General features: G+C 34.5%; 1 protein-coding gene across 1 annotated transcript; it reads left to right on the forward strand.

Moving 5' to 3' along the window:
* KPNA4 (karyopherin subunit alpha 4) lies at positions 1-27,707 on the forward strand. The gene is made up of 16 exons (XM_006753812.2): positions 1-81; positions 922-1,011; positions 1,123-1,152; positions 1,246-1,298; positions 4,642-4,737; positions 5,240-5,325; positions 6,300-6,386; positions 7,701-7,870; positions 7,967-8,011; positions 12,102-12,233; positions 14,110-14,238; positions 15,606-15,710; positions 19,995-20,066; positions 22,053-22,215; positions 24,342-24,436; positions 26,980-27,707. The coding sequence occupies exons 1-16, from the start codon at positions 40-42 to the stop codon at positions 27,076-27,078; spliced, it is 1,494 nt and encodes a 497-aa protein (XP_006753875.1). The 5' UTR covers positions 1-39; the 3' UTR covers positions 27,079-27,707.
* Positions 27,708-27,964: the final 257 nt, after the last annotated feature.

Genomic DNA, 27,964 nt, shown 5'->3' on the forward strand with positions numbered 1-27,964 from the left:
GAATTGTTAAAAATATTTTTCTTTAATATCTTGTAGACTATGAGAAGACAACGAAATGAAGTTGTAGTTGAATTAAGGAAGGTAAGTCTGATTATTATTGGGTACTTGTAAGCATCATTGTAATAACATTACAACATGTATAGAGGATATCAAATGTATGTGAATCTCAAGTGCTGAGCATTTCTTTTTCTTTTGAAAACTGAAAGATTTTGACTAAATTTGGCAAGCTTTTGAAGTTGGCAAAATACAACTTGACCACTATCAAAAAAACAGAGAAACTAATTATGAGATGGTTTTTTCCTTCTGATCTATATAAGTTGTAACCCATGAGTGTACTAGTAGTTATACTAAATAGTTCTATTTACAATAGCAGTTACACCCTGAAAGGAATTTGTTACTTATAAATTTCAACAACTTTTCAAGTTTTAAAGTAGTTGAAAATGTATTTTTTTAATTTGTCCCAAACATTTTAAGTGAAATTCAAGTGGCCCTTGATTTTTGTAAGGCAATGTTGATTTTTGTCTGATTTTTGAACTGCCCAACTTTTGCTTTGACTTTTTTTTTAGGCAGTAAAGAGAAGCTCCCAGATGATGTATAAAATGGTTTAGTACTTTTAAATAAATATGTATGTTTGGTTCTGGCTTAAACACACTTTTTTAATCAATTTTTGTTGTTGTTCATTACTTTGTTTTTACATAGCTCACCGTTTATTAAAAACTTAATTATTTGGGGTTTGGGTCTCAAATTAGAGTTCCTTAAGTGTTTAATTCACAATTTGATTTAATTTTCTACATTTGCATTTACTTTTAAAAGGCACTTCATGATTCATTTTGGAGGCACAAGATAGCCTAACCTTTGTATGAAAGTATTTAGCTTCCTTTATTTAAAGTTACTTCTTTTCTTTTTATACTTATTTTTAAGAATAAAAGAGATGAACATCTCTTAAAGAGGAGGAATGTACCACATGAAGATATCTGTGAAGACTCTGATATAGATGGTGATTATAGAGTGGTAAGTTATTGTTATCCTGGTTACTTAAAACTACCAGTGAAAGATTTTATATAAATATAGAATTTTAAGGTGATTTTCTAACTTAGTTTTCACTTTAACTTTTTTCCCCAGCAAAATACCTCTCTAGAAGCTATTGTTCAAGTAAGTTGTGTTATTATTTCCTCTCTTTATTACATTTCTTGGACTTAGCTAATTACTGTGTGTCTACATCAAAACTGTTTTATTTTTTTATAGAATGCTTCAAGTGATAACCAAGGAATTCAGTTAAGTGCAGTTCAAGCTGCTAGGTAAGTTAAATTTTGAGGATATACTTAAGTTTTATAACTTACACAGAAGTTCTGTTTTGGTTATTCACTAGACTAGATAGTAGTCTTGACACTCATTTAACTTTGATAGCAAACAATATAGAACCAGTCATAAACCAACTGGATTAATTTTAAAATTAGTCTCTGATTTAGAATATTAAAATTGGTAGCAATGTTTTAAACTCACAAATACACTAAACTTTAGTGTACTTAATATGTACAGATGATAGGGAAAAGTTGATTTGATGGGTTATTGCTATAGACGAATTGGAAAACATTACTTAAAAGCTTTACCTTTTATTGATTATAGGTTTAATTTAATAAAAACTTAGATTGTTCAGATCCTGCCCAGGTAGCTAATTCTTCTTATAGTCCTCATATTGATCAAATAACAAATTAAGTTATAAGCTTAATGTAGCAGTGTATAGGCAAGTAGACATTAAGACTCTTTCCAGGTAAGAATACTAAAATATTTCTGTTTTAATAGCTATGCTCTCATAGTTAATAGTTTGGAGAAGACATAGTTATATCATAGTGTTTGCTTTGTACATCTGTAGATATAAAAGCCTAAGTGACCATTACAGCTGGACAACCAGCTGGTAGCTATGATGCAGAAGCCCGCCCCCTGGTGGTCAGTGTACTCCCACAGCCAACCTCCTACAGTCCCTCCTCCCGGCTAGCTAACCTCCTGCAGTCCCTCCACCTGGCCAGCCGACCCCCATCTCCCCGATAGGGACTACACGAGACGGCCCCCACTGATTGGGAGGAAACTCACCCGTGCATGAATTCATGCACCAGGCCTCTAGTATAACTATAAGAATAGCAGCCTGTGTTGCAATTAGTAGTAGGACAGACTTAAGCAAGAAATTGATCCTACTTTGAGAATTTTTAAGTGGGAAAAGATTTTACAGGTCCATCCAATATCTTACCTTGTGCATAAAACCCTTTATGTTTATAGACTTTTTCTACTTTTTAATATTTGCTTTATTTTTAATTTTGATGTATTTATTTTAAAGAGAAGGAAAAAAACACATTGATTTGTTGTTACACTCATTTATGCATTCATTGGTTGCTTCTTGTATGTACCTTGACCAGAGATTGAACCCAAAACCTTTGCGTTTGGGGACAACACTCTAACCAACTGACCTATTCAGCCAGGACCTTTTATATTCACTTTAAATTACCTAGAACAGATGGCAAAATTATACAAATACAGTGTTTAGCTCACTACAGGTAACAGAACTTCTTAGAGAGGACTTTGTTTTGTAGGAAGAAAATTGCAGAAGTTTTCACACCTCAAAATGGCAAATTAATGTTTCTAGGAAGAATGATTAAGAAATTGATACATTATGATCACCATTGTCTGAATTGATTATTTTACAGTTTTGGAGCAACTTTTCTTAATATGAGTTCTGTAAGATAATTAAATCCCTATGGCAGGGATTCTCAATCTCCCTAGGAGATCCTGAGTCAACTTCAAGGGGTATACAAGATCAAACCTATTTTCACAATAATTCTAAGACCTTATTTGCCTCTTTTCACTGTGTCACCATTTACATTGATGTGGCAGAGGCAACTGTGGGTAAAACTTAGCACAGATCAAGACTGGCACAAAATTGATTTTATGGCTATTTTTCAGATATTATTTGTAATATTATACACTCAAAGAAAAAAAGCAATTTCTGTTAAAGAATGTCTTCAGTTAGCCCAGTCAATGAGCATCAACTTGCCGAGGCCGGTTTGGCTCAGTGGATAGAGCGTCGGCCTGCAGACTGAAAGGTCCCAGGTTCGATTCCGGTCAAGGGCATGTACCTGGGTTGCGGGCGCATCCCCAGTGGGGGATGTGCAGGGGGCGGCTGATCGATGTCTCTCTGTCTCTCTCCCTTCCTCTCTGTGAAAAATCAATAATATATATTTAAAAAAAAAAATGAGTATCAACTTATGAACTTGGAGGTCACAGTTCAATTTCCAGTCAGGGCACATGCCCAGGTTTCGGACTCAACCTATAGTGGTGGGGCAGCTGATCAATGACTCATCATTGATGTTTCTACCATTCCCTCTCTCTTCTTCTCTGAATCAATAAAAATATTTTTTTTATTAAAAAAAAAAGAATGTTGTCAATGAAGTAGTAAAAAACATTTTTTTTACTATATCTTTTACCTCAATTAACAGTGACTATTTCCTAGTTTGTGCTGTGTGCCATGTGTTATGGAAAATACTGTAAAAAAGCATGTGGCATACTTTTGCCCTATAAGAGGTTAAGAGCCTAATTAGGAAGGCGAAACTAAGTATAAGCTATGTAAATATGCTTTTAGTAATTCAGGGAATTTAGAATTCAGGGAAGATATTATGAAAACATAGAACTTAAAATGGACTTTGATTATGTAGATTTTGAATAGACAGAAAAGGGCATTCCAAGTGCAGAGAATAGGAAAAGGTCTTGGAAATGCAATAGAAGTGGTGGGACAGTTAACTGACCTTAGGAGTTTACATTAAGTAGCCATCATTTGGTATATATACAGGGGAATGATCTCACTAAGCTTTCTTAAAACATTGTATTTATATCGTAATGCATGTTATTCAAATGGATAAACATTTGGGTTAAGCTACATTGAGGACTTAATCAGCTAAACCTACAGTCTTCCACATGTGTAAATAGACACAAAATTTTGTTGTTTTACCCTCTAAGCTTCATAAGAGCAAAAGTGTGTCTGTCTTGTTCACCTTAATATCTCCAGTATCTCTTTGGATATTTTTCTATGTATTGTTGTACTTCACTTCACTTCACTTTAGTTACTTTGATGAGAAGTTTGAGCTTACATGATATTTGATTTAGTGTATGCAGTAGGATGAAATATTGGACACTAGTATCAGCTATAAATTTGTAACATCAGTCTATGTGCTTTTGCCCTTTATCTTCTATTGTGACATGGTTTGAATAATTTTGGATATTTTGGTGACCTTCCTTACTTAACAAGGTCAATGACATGGTGAAGGAGTCTGCCCACTTTTTTTCTCTGACCTCAACATTGCAAAGGTAACACTTAAAACATCTAGTTGTCATATTTAGGCCTTCATTATGGGAATAATATTACTGTACTAATAAAAAAAGAGGTAAAGTGGTTATGTCTACCATTTTTCCTAATTAGTAATCTATATATTTATGCATTAATATTTTAATACAGAAAAGGTTGCATTATAAATTTTTAAAGTAACTTTCAGAGTATTTGTGCCAGATAGTTACATTTATTATAATCAATATCAAGTATGAACTTGAGTTTAATTATATGTGATTAAATTTCATAAGTATGTACATCTCTTATAGGAAGCTTTTGTCCAGTGATCGAAATCCACCAATTGATGACTTAATAAAATCTGGAATATTGCCTATTTTAGTCCATTGTCTTGAAAGAGATGACAAGTAAGTACATTATTTTAAGAAATAATTTAGGATGTATTCTTTGCAGAAGATAAGATTTTCTAGTAATTAGTTTGATCTTTAAGTAAAGAAAAAGGCTATGAGACGGAGTTGAAAACCCAAAGTGAAAAACAGTGCAAGGTGTTTATACCAAGAGAAGAATGCAGAGGCCAAAGAAGAATTTGAGAATGATACATACAACTTTTAAGCTTTGAAAACTGGCAAGAAATAGTTTGGCCAGATAGGTCCTTGAGAACACTGTTTGGATTGTAATGTGCAGGTATCGTAATAAAAAATTCTTGCTAAGAAATAGATCATGTGAATAGGTTATATGCTTTTTATACTAAAGGGAAATTTTAAATGGAGGTTTAAAAGAAGTTCTGGATGCATAGATACCTTTTGCAACAAAATATTCAATGCTTTTATAATGCTCTATGAGGGAGGAATGGTTGGTAGATATTTGATACATAAAAATAATTTCTTTTAATTATTTGTTTTTTTGTAGTCCTTCTTTACAGTTTGAAGCTGCATGGGCTTTGACAAATATTGCGTCTGGAACCTCTGAACAAACTCAAGCAGTAGTTCAGTCCAGTAAGTTGGTTATTAACAGACAAAATAAATAGTGACTCTATTAAAAAGAATAGAGTTATTCTTCTATATAACAAAAGCCCAATATGCTAAGTGTCCTACCATTCGTTCAACCATTTGACCAGTCACTAGGACGCACACTGACCACCAGGGTGCAGACACTCCAATCAGTAGGTTAGCTTGCTGCTGGATCCGGTCCGGCCAATCAAGACTGGGCAAGTTGGGCTGAACACACCCCGGAGTCCTCCCACAGTCTCTCCCCAGCCCTGATCCTCACAGGCCAGGCCGAGGGACCCCACTAGTGCACGAATCTGTGTACCAGGCCTATAGTTTATATTATAAAATAATAGCTATTCAATAACACTTAAGATATTTGAAGTAAGCCAACTTAAGTATGTTACTTTGATATCCTGTACCAGTGAAGAATCATTTTTTCGATGCAGTATCCTGTTCAGGTACAAACCTTTCTCTGGTTTCCCACCCTTGTTATTAAGCAACAGAGCCACTATCTGAATCAAAGCCTCATGTGGTGCAGGAATTGCTGGCCTGTCTAAAGACCCATGTGATATAATTCATAAGTTACTTTAACATTTGGACTCTTGTGTTTTTAATTTGAAGATAAATATTAATCTATAAGGAATTAACGTTAAAATCGGAATTAAATCCAAATTTAATTGTAAATGAAATCTTACCAGCTTAGTTTTACATTTGTCTGCATGTTAAAATTGTTCTTTTAATGCTAACTAAGCAATCTGCTGGTCAGAATTTTCCACTGCTGCTATTGTAATGAAAATCATGTAATAAAAACATATTTCAAGTATATTTTGGGTAAGTTTCTTTTGAGGTTTCAGCAGAAAAAACAAGATTGATTTTGGTTTAGATTATAGTATCTTCAACCGTTTTTCCAATTTTATTGGAAATGTAATTGACATATAACTGTGTTTATACTTAACTGCTCTTACGTTTTCCTCCTTCAGATGCCGTGCCACTTTTCCTGAGGCTTCTTCATTCACCCCATCAGAATGTCTGTGAGCAAGCAGTGTGGGCATTAGGAAATATCATAGGTTTGTCTTAAACTTATAATAGTCCAGCCATTGTTATATATTATGTAATGAAAATAACTTTAGTAATTGAAAAGGAAAAATAGTTGGTCTGGATCAGTACTAATTTTTATGAAATAGTTTACAGAAATTAAAGCTGTTTAAGTATAAACTGATAGTAAACAAAATGAATATCTTTGCTGCTTATAATGACATAATATATTTTGGCATGTAGTCAATATTTAGTTATTTGAAAATTATGAAATATGTATATCATTTAGATCTTTTCCTGCTCCTTTATTATGTTGGGGTCCATTTTCTTAGCTCTCCCTCTGTCATAGAAAGTATGTAATAAAAAGAAGGAAGCAAAACTTAAACATTTTTCTTCATAATATCAGTTTTAAGAAAAGTTTTGAATTAAAATTTTTATACCTCTTGTAGATTTTAGTACATTATAATAATGTTACCTACTATCATAATGAAATCAGTATATAGGAGATAATATAGAGCTTATAGACCAGGGGCCATTTGGACATTTATAACATCATTCACAGGCCATACAGTATTATCAACTTAAAAATTAGCTTGCTATATTTGGTCAAACATTTAATTAGCTCACCCCTAATGCCTAGGCAGAGCTAGACCAAGTGATTTCATGGGCCAGGGTCAGATGTTCCCCACCCCAGTTACAGACAGTCTCATTAAATGGTGAACATCATGATTACCATACTTTAAGGTTTATTCTAATAAATAATGTAGGAAAAATAATTAACGACAATTCTAATATTTCAAGGATTGTTTTTTAACCTGAGCATACACGTCACTCAAATTCAAAAGACTATCGTGGAGAATAATATATAGTTAATACTCTTAATGCTTTGATATTGGATCATCAGTATAAATTCTATAAATATTTTCTTTCCAGTAGTATTGTGGTATATCTTTTTAATACATGAAAGTTTGTTAAACTGGGATTGCCATTGAAAGAAAAGATAAAAGCAACAATTATCTGTTCGAAAAGTATTTTAAGCTACCCTTAGGATTCTAGTGTTCAGATAGCATAAAAATGTTTTATAGGTAGAACATCTTATAACCCTGAATATTTGAGTAATATTTTTTAAAAAAAAAAAAAAAAAAAACAAGAAAAAACTTATTACCTTATATTGCTTCTCTTGGCTCAAAGACCTAAATATGTGAACTTGGTTATTATTGTCTAGAACTGTTTTATAAAACTAAATAGGATAACTGATTAAAATGCAGCATATTGAATCTAGTGCTTTATTTTCTGAATTGCTTATTGACAACATATTATATTAAACTAATAAATTCTTCTTATAGGTGATGGGCCACAGTGTAGAGATTATGTCATAAATCTTGGAGTTGTGAAACCTTTACTTTCCTTCATAAGTCCATCTATTCCTATAACATTCTTAAGAAATGTTACTTGGGTTATGGTTAACTTATGTCGGCACAAAGACCCACCACCCCCAATGGAAACCATTCAGGAGGTAAACAAGTGTTTTTTGTTTTTATTTTCAAACTGAAGTATTATGTGTAGGTTTTTATCTATGTATGTTTTAAAATCTGTATATTTTTCTCTTCAGATTCTTCCTGCTCTTTGTGTTTTAATTCATCACACAGACGTAAATGTGAGTAAATGCTTCATGTGTTTTTTTATGTGTGTGTATGTATGCATGTGAGATGGGGAGAAAATGTTACACTGGACATCATGTCAGTGTATTCTATCACATTTTTTCATTCAAGAGCTAAAATACATAATTTGCCATTTTTGTACTCTGTTTACTTACATCACTAAATTTAATTTCAGTAAAAAAATCAAGCCTAATTGTTATTTTGGTCTAAGCAATAAAGTATATACACATGTATATTAGTGTTGTAAAAGTTACATTGGAAGTTCTTCAATTTGTTCATGAGCTTTTTTTTTTTTTTTTTTTTTTTTAATATATTTTATTGATTTTTTACAGAGAGGAAGGAAGAGAGATAGAGAGCCAGAAACATCGATGAGAGAGACATCGATCAGCTGCCTCCTGCACATCTCCCACTGGGGATGTGCCCGCAACCCAGATACATACCCTTGACCGGAATCGAACCCGGGACCCCTCAGTCCGCAAGCCGACGCTCCATCCACTGAGCCAAACCGGTTTCGGCTGTTCATGAACTTTTTATGGAATCTCATTTTGATAGCTTGACCAATAAGAGAATACATACACCCAATTTTTTTTTTTTTTAGTATTTTTTTATTAATTTCAGAGAGAAAGGGAGAGGGAGAGATAGAAACATCACTGATGAGAAAGAATCATTGATTGGCTGCCTCCTGCACGCCCCCTACTGGGGATTGAACCTGCAACCCAGGTCTGTGCCCTTGATCAGAATTGAACCCAGGACCCTTCAGTCCTTAGGCCGATGCTCTATTCACTAAGCCAAGCCAGCTAGGGCTGTTTTTGTTTTTTTGAAAGATAAAAAGAGCTCTAGCAGGTTTGGCTTAGTGGATAGAGCATTGGCCTGCAGCCTGAAGATACCCAGGTTCAATTCCAATCAAGGGCATGTATCTCAGTTGCAAGCTTGATCCCCGGGCTGCACATCGATGTTTCTTTCTCTCTGTCTCTCCCCTTCCTTTCCACTCTCTAAAAAATCAATGGAAAAAATATCCTCAGGTGAAGATTAACAACAAAAAAACAGCAACAAAAACCTGAAAGAGGACCTAAATAAGTTGTTAGTTAATAAATCATTAAACAATCTTTTTAAGTTAAAAGGAGAAATGTTTGTGCCTTTATGCATGACTTTGTATTCCTATACATACACCAAACCGTGGACATTATTTGCTCTTTAATTTTATTTTTACTCTGTTTCTCCACTTATAGTGACCTTGGTAGTGGCTTCACTTGGTATAGAGATAACCTGAAATCCAGACAATAAGGAAAAAAAATCAGTGCAGACTAGATTTAAAACATAACAAATATATCTTACTCATTTTTATTAACACATATGGCAAAGGAAAAAGCAACTCAGGAAGTATGAATGGTGGAAAACTGTGCTGACTGCTTATAAAGCCAGTGTAGCCTTCAGTGTGTTAGAAAAGCTAGCAATATATGTAATGGGTCAAGGAAATCATGTGAATTAAATGCATAGTAATAGTCAGGAACTTGTGTGGTTCTTTAAAAACACAGGTATGCCCTAACCAGTTTGGCTCAGTGGATAGAGCGTCAGCCTGCAGACTGAAAGGTCCCAGGTTCGATTCCGGTCAAGGGAATGTACCTTGGTTGCGGGCCCATCCCCAGTAGGGGGTGTGCAGGAGGCAGCTGATCAATGTTTCTCTCTCATCGATGTTTCTAACTCTATCCCTTTCCCTTCCTCTCTGTAAAAAAATCAATAAAATATCTATTTTTTAAATGTTTTTTTAAAATTCTTAAATAAAATAAAAACACAGGTATGATGACCAGTGTTTGAACAACTGCTGCATTCCTTTACAGTTTCTAGGGTAATACCATTTTGTCAGGATCTCTCTAAAGCATATGGAACAAATTATACTACATTAAGCAGTGACATAATGTACAAAACTCATTAGATGAATATGATCTTTTCTCTTATGATATTTTTTTTAGCTCCACATAGTTTAGGATTTTTTTTTGGTTTTGCTCCTTCAAGCCAAAGTCTTTGATAAAATTATAAATGTTAATATTTTACTTTTGCAAGATTTCCAAGAAAGAGTAGTCTCAAAGTTTATACCTCTGCCAGAAAACCAGACATCTTGTTTGACCTTATTCCAAGATGTACTGTGGTCTTTATACTGTTTACACCAGTCAAGTTGAGATTGTAACTCTATTTTTCTTGCTTTTCTATACCTTTAATTTTTCAAACCAGTTTGCATTGTTCTTTTTTAGCACATGTATACCAAGTAACAGCATTTACTAAAAATAAAATATTTTTAGGTTAGCACTTAGCAAGTTCTTAAATCAGACTATCAAAGAAGTAAAAAATAAAAACAAAACGGCTTTCACAAACCATAAGTAAAACACTGAAATTTCAAATTTAGTAAACTTATCATGGAATATTAAATTTTTCTATTACAAACAGTATATATGAGAATGAATCTGATTTAAATTGTGATTTTGATATGAGCATATCAATGACTTGTTTACTATTGGACCTTTTATTTGATTTTTAGTATATTTTTATTGATTTGAGAGAGAGAGGATGGGAGAGGAAGAGAAAGAAACATCGATGAGTGAGAAACATCATCAATCTATTGGCTGCCTCCTGCATACCTCCCACTGGGGATCAAGCTTGAAACCCAGGCATGTGTCCTGACAGGAAGTCAAACCAGTGACCTCTTTGTGCATGAGTTGATGCTCAACCATTGAGCCACACTGGCTTGGCACTATTGGGCCTTTAAAAAAAAATCTATCTAAATTTATATTACAGTCATGCACGGTTAACTTGAAATTTTTTGCTTTTAAAAAAATGTTGGCCCTAGCTTTCTATCTTTCTCTCCCACTCCCTACCTCTTGAAAATTTTGCTCGTGATTAGAGCATCTGCCCAAGGGGTCGTGGTTTGATTCCAATCAAGAGCAGGTACCTCAGTTGAGGCTTGATCTCTGGCCCTGGTCGGAGCACATGTGGGAGGCAAGCAATCGATGTGTCTCTTTCACATCAGTGTTTCTCTCCCCCTCTCTTCCGCTCTCTCTAAAAATCAACTGGGGAGGCCCTGACCGGTTTGGCTCAGTGGATAGAGTGTTGGCCTGCGGACTGAAGGTTCCCAGGTTTGATTCCAGTGAAAGGCATGTACCTTGGTTGCGGGCACATACTCAGTAAGGAGTATGCAGGAGGCAGCTGATCGATGTTTCTCACTCATCGATATTTCTCTCTATCCCTCTCCCTTCCTCTCTGTAAAAAATCAATAAAATATATATTTTTAAAAATCAACTAGTGAGAAAATATTCTCAGCTGAGGATTAACAAAGCAAAAATAAACAAATTTTGGTATATGTTGGTACTCCAGGGGAAAAAAGTTACATTTGTAAGTTAAAGTTTCATTGTTTCACGTATTTTAATACCACTTTATGTGTATGAATTTTCTCATTTGGTATCTTCTTTTTACATTAAAAATATCCATAGAACTTTCTTAAATTCCTGAAAGGAGCAATAGCAAAATGATGTTTCCTCCTTCTAGGAGCTTCTTGGATGGTGTAAACAACATTGGTTTAGAATTCAAAAGGTTTCTAACTTCTCTGGCTTGTCTTTTGACAGAGCCCATTATTTAGAAAGGCTTTAAAAGCAAAGTTAAGTAGTTTTGATAGCTTGTGTAATTCATGCTTTTTGTTGTTGTTTTTTTACCTAGAATGTGTGTTTTTTTTAAACATTTACCACCATGTCCTTGTATTTATTCCTCAGTCTGAGCATTTGGGAAAGAGAATTTCTTTTTCTCCTATTTCATGTGCTGTATAGTGTGTTTTTATCTTAATGAATTAAGGTTAGATACTAAATTATGATAGAGATTATAATTAACCTAAATATTATGAATATGGCTTAAAGATGTACATGCTTGATACAAACATTCATAAATGCTAATATTTAGTATAATAAAAAGATTCCAGTGAGTCGAGGTGAGAGAAAAAGAAAGACAGTACTAGAATAATTGTAAATTAGTCTGTATGGTTAAATTATTAAAATGAGAAGATACTTACTTAACGGGAATTTAAATTTTCATTTTATCCATTAGATACTGGTAGATACAGTCTGGGCCCTCTCTTACCTTACTGATGCTGGCAATGAGCAGATACAGATGGTAATAGACTCTGGAATAGTCCCTCATTTGGTTCCTCTGCTCAGCCACCAGGAAGTGAAAGTTCAGGTGAGTTTGTTGTTAATAAAAGCATAAGTTTTTCTTACCACTAATTGCTTTAAGCATGACATTCAAAAATGGACAATGAAATCTAATCAGGAGTCCAAAAATAAGCCCATACATTTATGATAATTGATTTTCAACAAGGGTGCCAAGAAAATTCAATGAGCAAATAAAATTTATTCAATAAAGGATGGTGAAACTACTGGACATCCACATGTAAAAGAATGAAGTTGAACCCCTATTTTATACCATATTTAAAGAATAGCTTAAAATGGATCAAATACCTAAGTGTAAGAGCTAAAAGTATAAACTTCTTAGAAGAAAAAACAGGCGTAAGTCTTTATGACCTTGTATTAGTCAGTAGCTTCTTAGATTTGACACCACAAGCAACCAGGGGGGGAAATTAAATAAGTTGGACTTTACCAGAATTTAAAACTTGTACTTCTTAGGACACCATCAAGAAAGTGAAAAGACATCCTACAGAATAGAAGAGAATTTTGCAATTATATATCTGAAAAGGGACTTGTATACAAAATATATTAACAATTTATTCAGCTTAACAATAAAAAGATAAGCAACCCAATTTAAAAATGGACAAATATTTAAATATAGTTTTCCCAAGAAGACATGTAGTTGGTCAATGAAATATGAGATTTTCAGCATCATTAGTCATTAAGGAAATGCAAATCAAAGCCACAAGGTAATACTTATACCCACCACAATGGCTATAATCAAAGACAGTAACAGGTGTTGGCAAAGGAGAAAGTGGAATCCTCATCTACTGCTGGTGGGATTATAAAATAACACAACTTCTTTGGAAATTAGTTTGACAGTATCTCAAAAAGTTAGACATAGAATTATTACAGGACCCACCAATTTCACTCTCAGGTATATACTCAAGAGAACGGAAAAAACATTTTCCACACAAAAACTTGTACACGAATGTTCATGGCAGTATTATTCATAATAGCCAAAATGTGGAAACAATCCAAATGTTCATCAACTAATGAATGGTTAAGTAAAACTAAGTCTTTCCATGCAGTACAATATTATTTGGCCACAAAAAAGAAGGAAATACTCATACATGCCACAACATGAATGCACCTTAAAAGCATTATGTTAAGTAAAAGAAGCCAAATGTGAAAGGCCATCATCTGTTTTATTCCAATGAAACGTCCAGAATAGGCAAATCCATAGGAATAAGCACAGTGTGATTGCCAGTAACCTGGTGATGAGGGCAATGGGAATTACTGCTAATGGGCCCAGATATCCTTTTTTGGGGCAATGAAAATGTTCTCAAATTACATATTGGTTATGATTGCACAACTTTGAATATACTAAGGACAACTAACTATTCACTTTGAAAAGATGAATTATATGTTATGTGAATTATATCTCAATTTTTAAAAAAGGAAACTGGATTGTTTGTAGACGGAAAAATTAGCCAAAAAAATCTTTTACAGAAAATGACCTGATACAACTAAAGAAAATAATTGACAATTCAAATTCGTATGAATACGGAAATCTTATATATTAAGCAGATTCCTGCTTTCCTTCAGAAAAGGCACTTGTTTTTGTTATCCTATTGAAACACTAAACCTAAACTCTAAAATACTACCTTATTTTCTTTATGGCCCAAATTACTGTCTAAAATTATCCTTATTGGTTTATTGACGGATTTCTACAATAATGTAAGCTTCATAAGGGGGGCGTTGTATCCTATTCACTCTTCTGTTCCTAAGTCAATGTCTGACACAGCTTTTTCATAAAGGATAGGCTTGAATTGATGAATGGATCTTTCATAATCTGCCAGACATACGTCTCTGGTAAGAAGAAATATTTCACATAGAGCAATATCTCATTAAATCTTTTTATGTGTCAGACTGCTGCACTTCGAGCTGTGGGCAACATTGTTACTGGAACTGATGAGCAAACACAGGTAGTTTTGAACTGTGATGCTCTGTCACATTTCCCAGCACTTCTGACACATCCCAAAGAGAAAATTAATAAAGTAAGTATTTTTAAACACTATTTAATAAATAACGTAAAATATCAGCAGTTTTTTTTTTCATTTGTAAAGTTAGGAACTCAGAAATGTCTATAATGTCAATGTCAACTCTCATTTAGACATCAAGAAAAGATAAAATATTTTATTCTTCCTAACATGAATTAGTATGTGATTTTCCATAAATAAGCCAATTATAAACAGTGCGAAATTGGCTCTCTTGGAAATGATGAAATAAAGATAATCGGGTGTTGAATGTTGTATGAATGGAAATTTTTAATATGTAAGTTAAGTAATGTAAGTTTAATATTTTATAGATAATTAATAGAAAGTGTGTGTGTGTGTGTGTGTGTGTGCTCGTGGAGGCTATGGAAAGGGGGCACTGACTGGTGATGCTGATATTGGAGTGCATCTGAGGCTGTTGTAGAAACATGGGTTGTTGATTACAACATTGCTGATGATTATGACCCAAAAACAGCTCACCTAAGTAGCCTAACACCCTAAAATCTTTAACAGGTTCATTAAATGAGTTCCTGTGATCTGATCCAAAAGAGCCTAATGCGCACTAGCTAACACTAATAGTTGTTTACTAGTTTCTTAAAGTAGAGAAAATGTTTTCTTTAGTATATTGATAAATCTGTTAAGTTTGCTAAATTATAGTCATCTTCTACATAGGATGTTAAGTAGATATTTTGCCTTGTTTCATGTTACCTGTGGTTTCCATGTTCACTTATTATCTATAAAACTTGTAAAAACTTGTAAACATCTCAACCAAAGTGGCACCAGTGTGGTATAAAGAGTAGCTTTAAAAGATCCTTAAGGTAGGCCAATAAAGGAATCAAACATCTGGTTCTGCTTTAGCTCTTGAGAGACTTGGGGTAGTGAATTACTACAAATAAGTACATTGAAGCAACCCACTATTTCATTTTTCATGTCTCATTTATGGATAATTGAGATTTGCCTACTTTGGCTAGGACTCTTGATCAGAGTAGAATAAGAGGATAAAGCACATTATGTGAAGGGGATGTTGAATCTGTTTACAGTAGTTTTAGCATTTGTATTTGTGTTACAGCCCATTGACTCCTTAGTATTTGTTCAGCCAATCTTCTTTTTGGTTTTAATGTTTGGAAAATTGCTTTCAAGAATTCTCTAGAAGGGTTATTTAGTTCATTGTGACTTTGATCAGGACCATTAGCATTTTGTTCAAAGAAAACATGAAAAAGGGATAGAGGAGTTGAGATTCCTAAAATTTTTATTATGGAACTCATTAAATAATAAAATCATTTGGACATTGTAGTGAAGATGTTTTTTCTTAGTTCAGATGCAGATTTTATTTCTTTAATGAGAAATATTGAAGGGGTCTTGTTCTACAGGAAGCAGTGTGGTTCCTCTCTAACATCACGGCAGGAAATCAGCAGCAGGTTCAGGCAGTAATTGATGCCAATCTTGTGCCAATGATAATACACCTTTTGGATAAGGTAAGAAAATCATCTTGTTGTATCTGAGTAAGAGTAAAGGGTTTAGTTTAACAAATTATGTAAGACCTGGCTGTGTGGCTCGATTGGAGTGTCGCTGTGATTGGGTCATGGGTTCCTTCCTGGGAGAAGCACATACCCAGGTTGCAGGTTCAATACCCAGTTGAGATGCATGTAGGAGACAGCTGATCAATCTCTCTCTCTCTCTCTCTCTCTCTCTCTCTCTCTCTCTCTCTCTTCCTCTCTCTTCCCCCTTCCCTCTAAAATCAATTTTTTTAAAAATTAAAACTTTTAAACCCAGCAGTTTTTATATACAAGAAACATTTCTTTTTAGGAATCCTTGATCTTTCTATGTCATTCTTTAACTAAAATTATTATTATCCTTGGATTTGTTAAACATTCATATTATTACTACTGATTATACATGCTAAGCACTTTAAATATATTACCACATTTAATACCATTGCTATATGAGGTTAAGAGTTATCCCATCTGACAGATGAAGAAACTGGTATAGACAAATAAATTGCCCAAGACCTAACTGCAGATAAGTGTGCGATTTAATCATAAGTTTGGGTTATACCTCATGTTTACATTAACATTTGAGAAAGAGACCATTTAAAATGTCACAATCATAGCATGAGGGTTTTTTCTGAATACTGGACTATAAAGAGGCAATATTTCTATCTTATTTTTCTCCATGTTTTCTATAAACTGGTAGTAGAAGCTATTTCTTGGTAGACTAGGCTTAGTTTGTAAGGCAAGAATCCTTATGCACTACTCTATACTTTCTAATGATTCACATTAGGAGACACATTCTGTCCTGCTTCAAGTGAGATTGATGAGTGAGATCAGGTGTTCTTAGCCTATGCCAGCTGATTATTAAGTTAGACATCAGTCTTTCCCATAATGGCATTTATTGATGATCATTGCCTGGATCCTTATTTTACTAAGAAATTCAAAATGCTTCTAATTTTGTCATTCTTTATGTAATTTTCATTATTCAATAAAGAACTTTTCCTTAACTATTGTTTTATAGGGTAACATATTTTACATAGGCAAGGCCAGATAAATGCTTGATTCTTGTTTATTATCGCTCGATTTTTAGAATAACATGGTTTCCTAATAACCTCAAAAGTAGACGAGGGTGGCATTTTTAATATTAATAAGAAACTAGAGGCCTGGTGCACAAAATTTGTGCACTAGGGCGGGCAGGTGGAGGGGTGGCTCTCAGCCCGGCCTGCACCCTCTCACAGTCCGGGACCCCTCAGGGGATGTCCAACTGACAGGGAGCCGGCCTAAGCCAGGAGTCAGGCATCCTGAGCGCTGCCACGGAGGAGGGAGAGGCTCTCGCCACCGCCGCTGCACTCACCAGCTGTGAGCCCAGCTTGGCTTCTGGCTGAGCAGCACTCCCCCTGTGGGAGCACACTGGCCACTAGGGGGCAGTTCCTGCATTGAGCATCTGCCTCCTGGTGGTCAGTGCACGTTATAGCAAGTGGTGAGTAGCCTTAGCATATCATTAGCATATTATGCTTTGGTTGAACTGCCGACTAGACACTTAGCATATTAACCTTTTATTATATTAGACTAGAAGCCCAATGCATGAAGATTCGTGCAAGAATGGGCCTTCCTGCCCTAACTGGTTTGGTTCAGTAGATAGAGCGTTGGCCTGTGCACTTCCTTCCCCTAGCTGCCGGTACAGCCTTTGTTCAGGCCCGGAGCCGCCTTTCCACCTTCCCATGCTGCCCAGAGGCCCGGAGTGGCTGGGGCAGTGTGGAACACCTGCGTTGTTGCCATGGCAACAACGCAAGCATCCTGGCTCAACCCTTGCTGCTGGGCGCCTGCATATGCAAATTAACCCATGGTCTTTGTTGGGTTGATTTGCATACTCCTCATTGGCTGGTGGGCATCACAAAGGTATGGTCAATTTGCATCTTTCTCTTTTATTAGTGTCGATTATGGATATTTTTTGTCCATTATAGTTCTTGCTGGCACTAAGGTTCCCTGACCAATAGGAACCTCTTAAATTTGGTGTCTGGTTTTTATTTTTTTTATATCACTTTATAGTTTTTGAGAGCTTCTTTCTTTTTGAGTATGACGTGATTCCCAGGCTTATCTTGTATATTTCTGACCTACACCTTGAAAGAACTATTTCTGCAGGATGTCCTGGTTCCTTTTTGTAGAGAATTGTATTTCAGGATCATAGTTCAGGTACTAAGGATGATCACTGCTACAAGGTTGTCTTTGTTTCTAGGCCCAAGTGAGCAAAAGAGGTGATAATGTATTTTTTAGAAAGTGAAAAATATATTGTAATGTTGTGAACATAAAAATTTATAAAAAACAAATCATGAATGAAAGGAAGCTATTGGATATTACTGTCTTTAAGATAATAGTGTTTTTATTTTCACTTCTTTGATTTTATATTCTTATCTTTTTTATTCTGGAAATCTTCCTGAAAAGATTGAGAATATATGAAATATAAAATCTATCAAAATAAGACCATACTGCCATAACAACATGAGTATTCCATTTTTAAAATAATTGGTTTTGGTTATATAAACCATTTATGTGGTTTCCAAGTAAAAAATACATACCTTGTTTTATTTAAAAGGGCTAACTTACATTTCTGTCCATTTCTCCTTATTCTTTCCCTTCCTTTACAGGTAATAGTTTTTATTAGTTTTCAGTTTATACCTTCATTGTTTCTTCTTTAAATATAAGCAAATGCCTATGTACATGCTCATTTTCCTACCATTCCTTTTTTTCTTGCATTGTTTTTTAAAAAATACTTCTTTTGAAATCTTATCCTGGAGATCACTCCCATTACATGAGCTTTCTTATTCTTTTTTCTTATTTTTGTTATAGCTACATAGTACTCCACTGTATATATGGATGTGCCATAATGTGTTCAACGTATTTTTGAGATGTTTGTAATGTTATGCTATTAAATAGTACTTTAAAAAGTAGTTTGTAAAGTGTGTGTGTGTGTGTGTGTGTGTGTGTGTGTGTGTGTGTTTTGCACTCCTACTAACAGATACTTGGAGTTAATTTAATAAATAAGGGTAGATATCCCACTGCAGTTTTAATTTTCATTCCTCTTTTTTTATATATATTTTTTCTTAATACATCATAAGCATTCTTCATGGTTGCTAGCCTTCTTAAAGTTTAATAACTGGTTATTATTTCATTCAGTAGATTTACTATAATTAATTATTCCCCTGTTGAGAATTTGAGTTGCTTTTACTTTTTTTAATATATATTTTTATCGGTTTCAGAGAGGAAGGGAGAGGGAGAGAGAGATAGAAACATCAATGATGAGAGAGAATCATTGATCAGCTGCTTCCTGCATGCCCCCTACTGGAGATCGATCCCACAACCCAGGCATGTGCCCTTGACCGGAATCGAACCCGAGACCCTTCAGTCCACAGGCTGACACTCTATCCACTGAACCAAGCTGGCTAGGGTTGCTTTTACTTTTTAACTGTTATGTGCTGCTAAAACAATATATAGATAGATACATAATATTACCTTGTTTTAAATTATTTCCTTGGTAAATTATTAAAAGTGAGATTAATAACTCACATGAGAAATAATTTTTAAGTATGTTTTTCAATTTATATTTGAAAGGAAATATAATGTTTTCACCATAATCTTAATAATGGTGGGCATTGTAATTTCCAAAACTTATATATTTAAAGGGATGCTTTCTTTTAATTTGACATTTCTTTGATTAAATTGTACATTTTTCTGGGTGTTTTTTTTTACCATTTTACTTTATCCTTGACTTTATTTAATCTTATATTATTGAACAATAATACATATCAAGTCATAATAAGTCTCCATGTATTTATGGTAAATTGGGTTCAAAGGCGTATTTTAATAAGTAACAATTATGTGTACCTATAGAAAGACTAGTAGTAAACCTGGGGAAATATTTAGCAGTTGAAAAATCATTTCAGTTGCGGTGGGGTGTGGAAGGATTGAGCAAAAAAGAGAAAAAAACTCATGAACACGAATAACAGTGTGGTAATGGGTGGGGGCGAGTAGAGGAAGGTACAGGTGGGATAAATGATGATGGACGGAGACTTGACTTGAAGTAGTGAACAATACAGTGTACACATGATATGTTGTGGAATTGTGCATCTGAAACCTGTATAATTGAGTTAACTAGTGTTACCCCAATAAATTCATTAAAGGGGGGCGGGGAGAAAACTCATTTCAGAAAACATTTTTTCCATTTTACTTTGTATTGGAGTTTGTATCCTTTCCTTTGCTTTGCTTTTGCAGGGGGATTTTGGCACTCAGAAAGAAGCTGCTTGGGCCATAAGTAACTTAACAATTAGTGGAAGGAAAGATCAGGTAAGTTCAGCTCTTATTTATTTCTCAGTAGATAGAATGTTGGCCTGTGGACCGAAGGGTCCTGGGTTTGATTCTGATCAAGGGCATATACTTCAGTTGCAGGCTCCTCCCAGGCCCGGGCCATGGTCAGGGCTTGTGCAGGAGGCAACCAATCAGTGTGTTTTTCTCACACCGATGTTTCTGTCTCTCCCTCTCTCTTCTACTCTCTCTAAAAATCAATGGAAAAATATCCTCGGGTGAGGGTTAACAAAAAAAATCATAATTTAAAATAGTAGAAAGATAACAGACATTCTGTGATAGGGTTGTGCGAGTGTGTGTGACCTTGACTTCCTTTATTTATAATTCATAGATGAGAAGGGTTCTCTTTCCAACTTCTTACCCTACAAGAATTTTCTAATTTACTGTAAAATGGAAGCACTTATAGTCGGGGTTGGTGTTTTTTGTTTGTTGTGGGGGTTTTTTGGCTCTTTAACAGTATTAAGACAGATGACTTTTTAGGTGAATTGGGCAGAATGAAACTGCCTCACAGATTCTAACAAATGAACAACAAAAATTTACAGCATCTAAATACTCAACCAGCCCTGTTCTGTTTGGCTCAGTGGATAGAGCGTCAGCCTGCGGACTGGAGGGTCCCAGGTTTGATTCCGGTCAAGGACATGTACCTTGGTTGCAGGCACATCCCCAGTAAGGGTTGTGCAGGAGGCAGCTGATCGATGTTTCTAATTCTCTATCCCTCTCCCTTCCTCTCTGTAAAAAAATCAATAAAATACATTTAAAAAATAAAATAAATTAAATAAATACTCAACCAAAAAAGGCTGGGAGTAGGAACTAGAGTGAGGAATGTGAGATCCCTATGGCATAAAATTTAGAAAGACATGCACTGTGATAGTGCAGGTGTCACAGCTTAACATTGTGCCAAGTGGCAAAAAAAATGGGTTTTTTTTTTTTTTTAAATATATTTTATTGATTTTTTACAGAGAGGAAGGGAGAGAGATAGAGAGTTAGAAACATCGATGAGAGAGAAACATTGATCAGCTGCCTCCAGCACATCTCCCACTGGGGATGTGCCCACAACCCAGGTACATGCCCTTGACCGGAATCGAACCTGGGACCTTTCAGTCCGCAGGCCAACGCTCTATCCACTGAGCCAAACCGGTTTTGGCAAAATGGGTTTTAAAGGTCCCAGATATGTTTCATAGATAATTTTAAAAGGGTGAATTTGGAGCTGATAAGCAATAAATTAATAATTACCACAAATTAGCTATAGACTAATGGTGAGCAGTGAATCCACTTAAATAGGAATACAGAGCAGAATATAAAAATTCATGTAGCCTAGCCAGTGTGGCTCAGTGGTTGAAATTGGACCTATGAATCAGGACATCACAGTTCTATCCCTGGTCAGGGCACATGCCCAGGTTGTGGGCTTTTACCCAGTAGGGGGCATGCAAGAGGCCTAGCTCTCTCCCTCTCCCTCTCTGAAATCAATAAAAAAAAATTTTTTAATTTAAAAATGCATGTATATCATAACTAGATAGAAATGATAGAACAGTATTATGAAAATATTACAGAACCAATAGAATAGTGAATAGAAGGTGGCCACGGATATGAGAATGCTAAATGCAACAGTAAAGAGCCAATGGATGCTCTCACATTGAACAGTTATAGTTCTTAAAAAAATACTCAGCCTCTTAACTGATATTTTAATTTCTTAATCTTAAAGGGGAAAGGATCTTTGAAAAAAGTGTTCCTTATGGCAAAGAAGTGTTTCATATGAAGTTGAGTGATTCATTCACTTTCACTTAATTTATTTTCTAAGTTTAAGAAAAATAAACTTACTCTGTAAAAAAGAAAAGGAAGTTTGATTAATGTAGTCTAACTTATCATGTGAGAGATGAGGTCATACTCAATATTTTACTTCGGTGAGATAATAAGGTACACAAACGAAGTTCATTATGCTCAATATATCATGGTGTCTTTATTCTTTAGGTGGCCTGCCTAATTCAACAAAATGTTATACCACCTTTTTGCAACTTGCTGACTGTAAAAGATGCACAAGTTGTGCAAGTAGTACTCGATGGACTAAGTAATATATTAAAAATGGCTGAAGATGAGGCAGAAACCATAGCCAATCTTATAGAAGAATGTGGAGGTAAGTTTATTATTAACTATTATCACACATTCTAATTCTTTTTGTAACTATGTTTACTTTCTGACTAATAAAGTACTCCTGTATTTTTCTGTCTTAGAAAATTAAGTAACATAATAAAGTAAATATGTTAAGTATGTTCTATATGTACAATCCTGCTCTGCTTCTTGCATATTCTTAGGTAACTGAATTGCCATTTATTGAACAGGCTCTGTACTAAGGTACTTGGAAGACAGTGGTAAACAAGACACAGTGTTTGCCCTCAAGGCATGTAGTCTAGTTATGGAGATAAATATAAACTGATTTAATGTGCTAATTACCCTAATAGAAATGTACAACAAAATGAAATACCTAATCCATCTCGGAAGAAGCAGGAAGTCACACCTGAGCTGGATTTTGAGAGATGAATAAGGATTAATAAAGTAAAAAGGGATGAAAGGTGTTCCAGGCAGAAATAACACCATGAGCAAAGTCTGAGGTGAGAAATAGCATTCAGCAAATTATAAGTAGTTCAGTGTTGCTGAATCACAAAGTTGGGGTAGAAACTGCCAAAAGATAGGCTGAGACATGGCAAATAAGCAGGCCCCTATCATCTTAACAAGCTTTGGTAGCACACTAGATACTTTATTCTAATTCTGTGGGGCAGTAGTTCCCAAATCTGGTTGTGTATCAACCATCTGGAATGTAAACAGCACGTCTTAGCTTTCAACTCTTAAAATTAACAAGTACACAGAACATGGAAGTTTCAAATGTGGCTGTGGAACAAAGTGTAAATGTTAACCTGGATAAGCATAAAAGTAAAGGTATATCTGACAAAAGTTGAGAAGTATATGAAGAAAGAGCTGATTATAAAAAGAGAACTACTTCAACTTAGTAAAGGAGTGCAGAGGCTTGAAAATTACTAAGAGGTTAGTATTTTTAAAGTTACTAAAGTGACAAGTAGAATAACAAACAAAACAATGCATAACTATCAAGTTTGGAACAGAAGATGGGAAATAGTGTTAGGGAACTAATTGGAAAGTAAGTACCAGAAAAAATTAAAAATGGGCATAGTAGGAAAGTATTTAGTAATTGGGCCTTAATAAATGAAGACATTGATTGTAGAGACAAAGAGGAACTTGCAAAATTCAAGAAATGGAGGCTTTTAAGATCTGATTGTAGAGTATTGACAAAAGGAGAACTTAGGCTTTCTCTTAGATTTCAAACTGTTATCACCAAGTAATACAGTAGAACAGTTTAAATGAGTAAAGGCAAATAAGTTGTGTTTTGGACTGTTCAAAGTTTAGGTAACTGTGCAATGTCCTGGTGGAATTAGATCATGCAGGCATTCAAGTTTTATAAATGTGAAGCTCAGGAAAGAAATGAAGCAATAGATATACAGATCCTCAGCCTATATTAGTAGCTAAATTTTTTAATGGGAGGGCCCCATAAGGAAAATGTAGAATGAAAAATGAGCCCAAAACAACTATCACCATTTAAGAAAATAGAGGAAGGACAGTCGTGAAAGGGCAATTTCATTATTTTTTAGAGACCTTGAAATTACTACTCCTAAACAGCAAAACAAGAACTAATTTGCATGCCAACAGGTTAAGTTATATATTTTTAATGTTCCTGCCTATGATTTAACAAACTCACTAATGTTTACAGGGCAAATTGCATTTCCCCCTGAAATACAGTGGTTGATGTTATAATTAACAGATGTCTTAACATTTATTTATTAATCACCAGTATATTAAATTTTTTTCATATATACTCACTACAAAAACTTGGCAGATGCTAGAAAGTGGAATGAATCTGCTTTTAACTTTTAACAAACAAAAGCAATTTTACATGTTATTGCTCCATATAAACATTGTGATATAATAGTTTTCTGAATAGGTAGATGTCCTATTGCTTAGTTAATCATTTATTTGCATTTAAACACTCAGGTTGTTAATATTTTGAGATAAGCATGCTATATCTTTGTGCATAAAATCTTTTTATTTTTTAAGATTCACCCTTAGAATAGGTTCCGAAAAATTATAGATTTGCAATTCAATAATTGGATTATGTGTTCCAAGATTATTGTAACTTTTTTTGTCAGTACTTTTTAGATATTACTCTATTTTACTTTATAAAATCTTTTGCAGGACTGGAGAAAATTGAACAACTGCAAAATCATGAAAACGAAGACATCTACAAATTGGCCTATGAGATCATTGATCAGTTCTTCTCTACAGATGATGTATTTAATAACTTTATAGTTTTCTTAATATACATCTACATGAAATAATATATTAAGCTAGGACAGTGATAGCGAACCTATGACACGCGTGTCAGAGGTGACACGCAAACTCATTTTTTTGGTTGATTTTTCTTTGTTAAATGGCATTTAAATATGTACAATAAATATCAAAAATATAAATCTTTATTTTACTATGGTTGCAAATATCAAAAAATTCTATATGTGACACAGCACCAGAGTTAAGTTAGGGTTTTTCAAAATGCTGACACACGGAGCTCAAAAGGTTCACCATCACTGAGCTAGGACATGCATGTATATATTTAGGGGGAATGGAATTAAAATAGGTATATGATGGTAATATCACTTGTTTCAGAAACATAATTCAATATTTCAAAGTCCCTCGGGGCATTAAAAAATAGTACTAGCACTGATGGCAGATAAGTTAGGCATATTTTCTTGACACTGGACAAGTCAGGCTTTATTTTTCACTTGATGTAATATTTTATATTGTTACTAGCATAGCATGTTTATAAACAAAATAGTGATTCTAGATGTTCTGTAATAAATTCTTCATGACAGTAATTAGTTAATCCACTTTTGACTATATTCTCACAGTTACTTTTAGTTGACCCAAAACAAATATGAAGATAGGTAGATAAATTGAAAACAATAAATCATCCAAAAGATAAATTTCCATATAATGTGAGGTACAGTATACAAAAGTGTCTTATGTGGTAATGAAAATTAAAGTTTTAACTTAATTTTTAGTATTGCCTCTTTGGAAAAGTAAGCCTAAATTAAAAGCAATTGTTCCTTAGAAAATTATAATGTTAGATACCACCACCAGTGAATTTCTTGAGCGATTTTCTCAACATTTTAATAAATAAGTCTTATACACAAACTTTTCCATATTATCAAAAGAGTAGAATATTATTAAACTTTTTTTAAAATCCTCACCCAAGGATATGTTTTTATTGATCTGAGAGAGAGAGAGAGAAACATCGATCGATTTCCTCCCATGTGCATCCAGACCAGTGATCGAATCCACAACTGAGGTATGTGACCTGATTGAGAATCATATCTGCAACCTTTTGGTGACGATGCTCCAACCAACTAAGCCACCCAGCCAGAGCTAAACATTTTGTTAAACATGTATTACTCAAACACAACCTGACAAAGACAAAACCAGTCATGCATCACAGAACATTTCAGTCAAGAATGGACCATGCAAATGATGGTGTTCCATAAGATTATAATGATGGAGCTGAAAACTTCCTATTGCCTAGTGATGTCATAGACATCACAGTGTCATACCCCAGTGATTACTCATGTGAAACTGGTATAGCAAAAACCTGCTATGCTGCCAGTCGTACAGAAATTTATCATTACAATGACAGTGATAGACTATGTATACCATCTAGGTTTGTGTAAGTACACTCTAACAATGCATTTCTCAGAACATATCCCCATCATTAATGCGGCTCATGACTAGTAGAAAAGAAAGTTGTGGATTCTACTTATAGGTGATTAAACCATTTAGATGTCACGTCCTTTAGATGATCAAGTCCTATTTAGAATATAATGCTAGTTTAAGTAAATCAAATAAAATCCAGAAAAAGCATATTCTTTTAAAGGTAGCTTTTATCACATGTCTTTAAAGTTGGATTTTTGGAAATCCTAATTTGCAAGTAGATATACACAAGACTTATGATTTTTAATACCTCAACATGCAGTTTTTGTTACTCTCTTATATTATGAAAATAATTAAGAGGATATACACATTTATAGGAACTTCACTATAGACTCATTATTTTGTGGTATTTTAGAAAAGAACCTTTAGATATAAAGCATATAGAATATTATTTATCAGTTATTAGCTATTATTTTACTATTTTAAGCCCAAATGTCATTTGTCTCCCAGCTGGAGTGGCTCAGTTGGTTGGAGCTTTATCCCATGCACCAAAAGATCGATGGTTTGATTCCTGGTCAGGGCACACACCAGGGTTACAGATTTGATCCCCATATGCAGTCAGAATGCATACAGAAAGCAACTGATCAATGTTTCCCTCTCACCTCTCCCTCTCCTCCTTTTCTCCTCTCCCTCATTCCCTCTCCCTTCCTCTCTCTAAGCATGTCCTCAGATGAGAACTAAAAACTAAAGAAACAAAAATTAACCAGAGATTATACTTACTTTAAAAATGGTGGCATTAATTTTTTAATGTCATCTTTTATCTATTTGCTCAGGTACAAGGGAAATTATAGTGAGTATCCTCTCAGTTTAAAATGTATGACCATCTCTAATTTATTACTGATATTTTATTCTTTTAGAAGATACCCATCTTGCATATTCTCAAGTTTCTTCTCATTTTGGCATCCTTAAGAAAAAGTGTTTACAAAATGTTTCAGCTTTCTAAAAGGGATGGTAGGATAATGTTGACACATTATCTCTCTCATACATTTTAAAGGGAAATGGGAATATTACTATAATGCTATTTATATATACTTTTAAACTAATCATCTTTTTTTTTCTTTTTTTCCCGTAGATTGATGAAGATGCTAGCCTTGTTCCAGAGGCAATACAAGGTGGAACATTTGGTTTCAATTCATCTGCCAATGTACCAACAGAAGGGTTCCAGTTTTAGAAAGATGCTGTGGAAGTTAGGTACAATGCAGCACTGAGATATATATATATATATACATATATATAAAAAGGTTTGATCCATCAAGCTTGGCTCATGGGATCTACTGCTGCATTAAATCGGGAAAGAAAATGTGAAGATTTCATTTGGAATCACAGAAAATGCCCAAATGAGGTCAAGATGGCGAGTGGGTGCGAGTGAGAATGAGTGGCAAAGTGTAATGAAAACTTTACATGAATGCTTATTTAGGTTGATCAAAGTAAAAAGGGCTACAGGTCACAGTTCTTCAGTGCCTGAGAAGAAACATTCAATGTTGACTTACTCTACATCAATTGAGGGAGAGTGCAGTACTGTCATCTTCAAGCCTTGTAAGCATAAAAGAGAATAGGATGCCCATATAAGTCAAAGGAAAATGAGCCCAGACCTTGCTATGAAGCAGTGTGTGAATGGACAGTGTTGAGTGAATGTCTGGCTCAATGATAGAGAGCCAGGTTCATCTTTCAAATCTAGGGCTCTTCACTCATGAAGCAGACTCCTAGTCCTGGAGTGACTGTGTATGAGAGTGTGGTTGTGGTGCTGTATGTGAACGCATGCAAGCTTGATTCGCCTTCAGGGGGCTGATAACAAACCTAGTAAATCATCAAAATGAGATCATAAGTGTTAATGTACACTGGACATGAAAACAAAGACCCGTTTAGCAGCAGACATTGGTTTACTCTGCAGCCTGTGTTTTCTATTTCCCCTTTCCTCCCCACGCCCTCCCTTTTTTTTCTTTTTTCTTTTTTCTTTTTAGGTTTTTTTCTTTTTTTTGTTTTTTGTTTTGGGGGAATTTTGTTTTGTTTTGAGGGGGGGGGGTTGTCTTTTTTTTTTAGGGTTTTGTGGGGGGGTT

This window comes from Myotis davidii, unplaced genomic scaffold (assembly GCF_000327345.1).
Source record: "Myotis davidii unplaced genomic scaffold, ASM32734v1 scaffold570, whole genome shotgun sequence".
Taxonomy (NCBI): domain Eukaryota; kingdom Metazoa; phylum Chordata; class Mammalia; order Chiroptera; family Vespertilionidae; genus Myotis; species Myotis davidii.